Here is a 6,632-nt window from a genome sequence, read left to right on the forward strand (position 1 = left end):
AAACCAGGATGAGTCCTCTATAGACTAATCGTGCACCAAATTTCAGTATTTCATGCCTCAAATATGAGAAGGGGAGGAAGTCTCTAGGAAACCTAAATATTTTTATATTTCTCCCCTCCAAAGGCCAGACCCAATTTTTTTAATACAAGCATAATCTTTTCAAGTTGAATTTTGTACGCAAAGTTTGGACTAAAATCTTTGTTTCTGGGCAAAGGGATAAACCATTGAAAACTGGAATTTTAAAGGAATGCTGACAGACCTTTAGACTGACTAAGCAGCCAGCAATGGCACCTCTAAAGATAATAATCTTTATCTTCAGAGGTAAACTCTAGAGGAGACAAATTCTGTGTTTGACAGAACTGCTACTGCAAGTGCTCGTAAAAAATTATAATATATTCCGTAAGACCTCAGGGTTTACTCTCCAATAAGGATGGGAAAAAAGACATGCCCCACTGTGAGCACACAGTAAGACTGTTTCATATAAAAAGTTAGTAATTAGTCCCTGAGTGAATAAAGTGGAAGAGATAAGAGATTGGTACTTACAGCAGCAACACAAAATGTTCACACACACACACACACATGCCCTCTTGCAGTTAGAAATAGAAGGGTGCAAAGGAAGAAGGCAGCAAATTTCACCCATTCTAATTGTACAAGTCTTTCAGAACTTGGAAATGCTGATTTTGTAGATTGTGTTTAGGCACTGGGACTCTCCCTTCTGTCTTCAGATGTATCAGGAACCTGGAGTCAAGGGGGGGAAACAGATGTTTTCAAGTCCAAAGATTGTCTTGTTAAAAGTTAAGGATCTGATTTCATGACACCACTGACATCAACAGATTTCTGCTGGCAATGCATTTGTATTTCCCCAGTATGTCTCACTAGTTTTTCACCCCCCAGAAGGTAAATAATTTTCTATAAATAAATCAAATGCCTCTACTGCTTTAGATGCATTTAAAATATATTTTAAAGCATCTATAAATGAGATTTCTTTTTTTTCTCCCTCCCCCTTAAAATGAAAAAGAAATCAAAGTGATTATTCAATATGCCTTTTAATGCATAACCTATTATAAGTGTCATTATTTTTAAAATGCAGTGTCTAGCAGGACACACTGTATTGTGATTTTTGCCTCATTCTTGAAGTCTGTGTAAGAGACACTAGACTTATTTTGAGAGCAATAATTTATTTAATATTTTCCCTTCAGTGTTAGTCTTGTCTATTTTCTCTCACCACTTTGCTTGTTTTTATAAATCAGACTTGGAGAAGTCACTTTATTAAAAATCCATACATTTTCTTGACAAAAATCTGCATAAATTCCAGTGTGGGACTGGTCTGTTGGGGAACATAACTGGCATCTCCATCAGGCATTTCAGTTTTCATAATCATCTCCTTAGGGGTGGCAAGGATTTTTCCCCCTTTCCTAGATATGGCTTTGCTTTCTCATTTATTATCAATGGCTACAGAACTAATGGGATTTGCCTCAAGTCTGGTTACATGATCGCAAAGGCACCCTATACTTTATGAATGAAGAATACCTTCAGATCAAATACCTCCACAGCCAGCCTCTGTTTGTCCTAAGATCTATGCCATCATTTCATAAATATACTTAACAATTGGTACCAAAGAATTTGGGCTTTGTAGAAAGGTGAAAAGTTGGGATGAACTGAATGAGTAATTTTATTTCTGAGGTTTTGTGTTTTTTTTTTCTGTCCACGATGAAATATCATATACATGGCAAAATGGCTTTAGCAGTAAGTGTGAAGAAATTGCATAATGTTAGGAAGCATTAACAAAGGGCTAAATTCAACAGTAGGCAGGTGGTTACAAGAGAGCATTCTTTTCCCCTTCCATATCTACAGTCCTCCACATCACCCCAAACCAGAATCTGAAATTTCCCAGCGCTTCAGAGGTTCTGGGAGCACACAGAAGAGAGCTTGCCGTAAGGAAGGGAGATTGCTCCCTCACAAGTCTACTGGATTCCACTTTTCCATCAGCAGAAATCCACAAATTAGATCCTGTTCATCCTGTTGCAAGCAGTTGTCACAGTGAACATTTCTGAGTCTGCAAGCTGTGTTGTTGTGAATTACTTAAACCCTGTTGTATAAGAATTTGTCTGAAGTAACTGGTTTTTAGTGCTGCTAGAAACATATTCCCAGGTTGCAGGGTGGTTATTTTCCACTGCATCATAGAGCAGGTTAGTTCAGTGAAAATGGCTTCAAACAAATGGCTCATATTCCCATTGCTGTGAAGTCCATCATCTGATTAAACTCCCTTAAACCTTTGGTCATGACCCATCCATTCTCCCCACTCCGTCTCTTGCCCCCACCTGCAGGCACAGGTGTTCTTCCAGGGGAATGGATTGGTTTCATAACAGAAACAGAAAAGATACAATGCTGAGCTGGAAAGGAAAAAATGCAGGGATAAGATCAGAAACATATATCTCTGCTTTTAAAAACAGTGTCGCAGTTTATTTTGCATTCTGGACTGAAAGATTTTCTGGAAGGGGGATTCTTGGAAGTGCCAAGGTGTATTTGCTTATTTCAACATGCAGTCATCCAGTCCTGATACTTTTGGGTACCCTCCTACCTTGATGGCACCAGTCGCTGAAACTGTAGGGGAGACTCCATTGATACATATGATCACAGGGTCTGCTCATTGTTGACCCTGGAATAACCATTATTAGACAGACATTTTTCTCTGTCTGTCTGTGTTCAGGCCTTCAGAAACCCTGAATCACTTTGAGGGAATTAGATGCTTCAGCATATAACATTCTCCATAGCTACTTCTCCAGCATTACCTTTTCACCCACAATTAAAAAGGAAGTGAGTAGAGGCATACTCTACTGTGGTACCTCCAGATAGTCAAAATCATCAAATAGCAAAGAAAAGATAATATATTAGCATTCAAAAACATAAAATGTTCTTGTCAATCTGCCTAAAGGACAATGGTTTCCTTTTGGGGTGAAGGGGAGAGAAATTGTAATAACTGAAAAATATATTTTGGAGGATTTTGGGTCAGACAGGTTATTTTGGCAGTCACTGGAGTGTACCAGATGGTTCATTAACATAAGGGTAGACAAGTCAAAGGCTTTCAGAATAATTCTGAAAATGTCAAAAAGAAACAGGAACACTGTCATTTTTTATTAGAATTAACTACACCATACCCTGGACGGAGATTTCACCTTGGGTCAGAAAAATTAATACAGAATTATATGAATTGTGTAATATGGCGGGTTAAAGCTACGCCTTCCTCTGGGGACTCATTTGCTGGCAATCTATCACAGTCCTGTATATTAGGAATCTTCAACCTTTCCCTCCATAAGATATGTGAAGAAAAAAAGAGTTGACCTTGCTCAAAATCCATTGGTGTCTAATTGATCTGAGGTATATGCAGAATTTCAACAAGACACTTTGCTAAAATTTCACTGTGATCATTTCCCCTAGAAATGTGGCAGAGGGACTTAGCTGAATATTCAACAGCATGTAAAGCATTATTTTGTCAAGATGAAAATGTAGTCCTTAAGTGAAACACCATTTTAGTAAACAAGAATTAAAATGCATCTTTTTAAAGAAAGTTTTTTTAAAGTTCTAATTCTCTGTGTTCCTTCTTTTTTAATTTTTTTTAAAAAACCCTTTTATTCAGATGTCAAAAACCTAGAGAACTTCCAGCTGGTAGAAGGTGTGCAAGAACAAGTGAACGCTGCTTTGCTGGACTACACAATGTGCAACTATCCACAGCAGACAGACAAATTTGGGCAGCTTCTCCTGAGACTTCCAGAAATCCGAGGGATCAGTATGCAAGCAGAAGAATACCTCTATTACAAACACCTGAACGGGGATGTGCCATGTAATAACCTCCTCATTGAAATGCTGCATGCAAAGAGAGCATAAATTATATCCTTTTACACAGTTTCTGTTTTTCAGAAAAAAAGGGGGGAGGATTACTCTGAACTGCTCCAAGCAATACTAATTAAAAGAACTTGGTTTGAAGGAACTTTGCAGAAACAAGGATTAAAAATTAAAATGGTATAATAATCAAATACTTAATAGTAAATAAGTGATGTATCAGGGTATTTGTATTGCAAAACTGTGAATCAAACACTACAGAGTCTCCCCAAAGGAACTTACATTGGACTTTTTATCATCAGAGTGAAAGGAGATTGTGAACAGATATGAACACCATTGACAATGTCAGATGAAATGAAATTGAACAGAACTCGTGATTCTTGTAAGTTAAAACATTGCCAATTACCACTATGGAGAAATGTAGGATCAAGTCTTATCGGTATTACTCAGCTAACAGACCAAGGAGATCTGTATGAGCTACATCCCTTCATTGGTTAGTAGAACTGAAAACTCCTCTAAAGGATGCAAAATGGCAGCCATCCTTTGTCATCCTTCCAAGGACTGAATTCTTATTTTTCCTCCAGAAAGAAAGAGTGACACCAATCTATATTAAAGATCTGGTGTAGGTCACTTTCATAGTATGTATACCTAGTAGCACCACCAAAACAAACAAATAAAGCCTGGGTTGTTGGGTTTTGTTTTGTTTTTTGTTCAGTTTTTTGGACTGTCTGTGACTCAGGCCTGCAAATGTGGTTAATGTGGGGGGGAAATCTGGTCATAAGATTAATGTGACATGGTTTTTGTGTGTGTCCAACGTTTGTTTTTTGCCATTGTGTTCATATCATCCAGCCAGGCAATATTCCTCTTCCAGTAAGGGAAGAAGGAATGGCTTCAAGTGTTGGAATTAAGCTGATCCAAATTGGCCATCAGTGGACCGTTTTTCCAATGCACTGGCTCAGGCGTTGCTGGAATGGCTTCTCAAAGCTTTTAGTGCCAAATAAGCTTGTGGATACTACTCAGTTTCTAGGACATCATCTTGAAATAAAACAGTATTTCGTCTTAGTGATTTCAAGTGGTAGCATCTCTTAATCTGCCACATTTGACCTGCAACCTAGTTACTGTGAATTACTTGGATTTCAAAAGGTAACTTTATTCGTGTAACCTCAAATTATAATCTCCTAACCTTGTGCTCTGTGACTTCCACTATGTCCTATGAGTATCTATATGAGCATAAAGGACAGAAAATGTCTGTCATCTGAAGATGACCTGTGAATTAGCATAGGCCTATGCAGTGTCGCCCATCAAATTAAACATAGCCCAAAAGTCAATGATATGAGTTGCTGTTTTAAAACTCATATGAGGCCATGAGGAGACACTACATCAGGATAGTATTGTGGGGAATTTAAAATGGTATCTTAAAGACTGGAATGAATGGGCTGTTTTTTAGCAGTTCTCCTCATCCTAGTCAGAATAGCCAGAAGTGAGAAGCCATGACAGTTACAGTTCAACAGTATCTAAAGGCTCACCATTACCATTTCAGGGAAGGCTCCCATGATGACTTGCCCTGCCAGAGCCTTTTGTTGCCATCAGTGCCAGGCCAAGAGTGCCAAGTAATGGTAAGAGATATAGCTTCAGAAGCAGCCTGACCCAAATTGGTTGTTACCAGGCTCCTCTAATTACTTGCCAAATTTCTCTGACTCTAATCATATTTAACCAAATTGAACTCTGGCTGTACCAAGGCAGGCACCCAAGGCTGGACTGCTTCATACAGTCCTTGGTCTTTAAGACCAAGTGACCTTTCTGAAAGTTTTAAGTGAGGCTGGAATCCTGTTGGGGACTTATGAATGTTCAAACACCATAGTTAAGATGCTACATCCTGATCCCCCCCCCCCCCCTCATCATTGACTGTGAAGCAGCTGCTGCAAAAGATGAGGGCCTATTCTCCTGTCAGGAAGCAGCTGAATGATGTTCCCACCCCCTTACATGAGCAATCTCTGGTGAGATAGCCAGAAGCAAGTCCTGTCGTAATTCCCCTATGTGCCAGAGATGGTTGATATGAGGGAACTATCAGGTAGCTGCTTCCTGATCAGCAGGGGAACAGACTCCCATTGATCACAGCAGCTGCTGCCCAGCAAGTAAGAATTGAAGGTCTCTATATATCCCACAAGGAAAGGCAAAGGAGCAGGGCAGGTTACAACCAAAAATAAAACATAGTAAGATAATTAATACCATCCATAACCCACAATTAATATACAACAGCATAAAAAGTCAGTTATTAAAACCACAATAAAAATTACAGTAAAATTTCATCCTCATTACAATGAGGCGATTTGAGAGTCAATGAGGCATAATTATGGGACAGTGGAGAGGGCCTGTATATCAGTCTGGGAATGCCCACCAGAAGAGATCCATCTTAATGGCTTTTCTGAAGGCCTCAAGAGATGTTATGTGACGGATCTCCTCTGGTAGGCCATTCCAAAGTTTAGACCATTAATATGGTCAGTTGACTAATCAATAAAATTGTTGTTGTTGTCGTTGCCATAGTTTAGGAGCAGCCAGTGAAAAGGTCCTCTGGGTAACAGCAAACCTGGTCTTCTTAGGCTGTAGTAAATTAGTCCCAGAGGACCTGAGTGTGCAGGGTGGATTGTATGGAAGGAGACATTCCCTTAAGTAAGCTGGACCTAAGCCATGTAGGGCTTTAAAGGTGATTACCAACACCTTGTCCTGTGCCCAGAAACTAATTGGCAGCCAGTGTGAAGATTTCAGAACTGGCGTTATATGGCCGCCTCTTA

At 39.3% G+C, this 6,632-nt stretch overlaps 1 protein-coding gene and 1 long non-coding RNA gene across 3 annotated transcripts in view; one reads left to right on the top strand and one right to left on the bottom strand.

Moving 5' to 3' along the window:
- The window catches only part of NR5A2 (nuclear receptor subfamily 5 group A member 2), a 145,851-nt gene extending 141,317 nt beyond the window's left edge, over positions 1-4,534 (top strand). For both annotated transcript variants that reach the window (XM_042466242.1, XM_042466243.1), the window contains exon 7: positions 3,638-4,534. In XM_042466242.1, the coding sequence (XP_042322176.1) occupies positions 3,638-3,885 (248 nt within the window). In that variant the 3' untranslated portion in view covers positions 3,886-4,534. The remainder of the gene's footprint in view (positions 1-3,637) is intronic.
- The window catches only part of LOC121930075, a 77,817-nt gene that overhangs the window by 18,062 nt on the left and 53,123 nt on the right, over positions 1-6,632 (bottom strand). The gene's annotated exons all lie outside the window — the stretch shown is intronic.

This window comes from Sceloporus undulatus, chromosome 4, assembly GCF_019175285.1.
Source record: "Sceloporus undulatus isolate JIND9_A2432 ecotype Alabama chromosome 4, SceUnd_v1.1, whole genome shotgun sequence".
Classification (NCBI taxonomy): Eukaryota; Metazoa; Chordata; class Lepidosauria; order Squamata; family Phrynosomatidae; genus Sceloporus; species Sceloporus undulatus.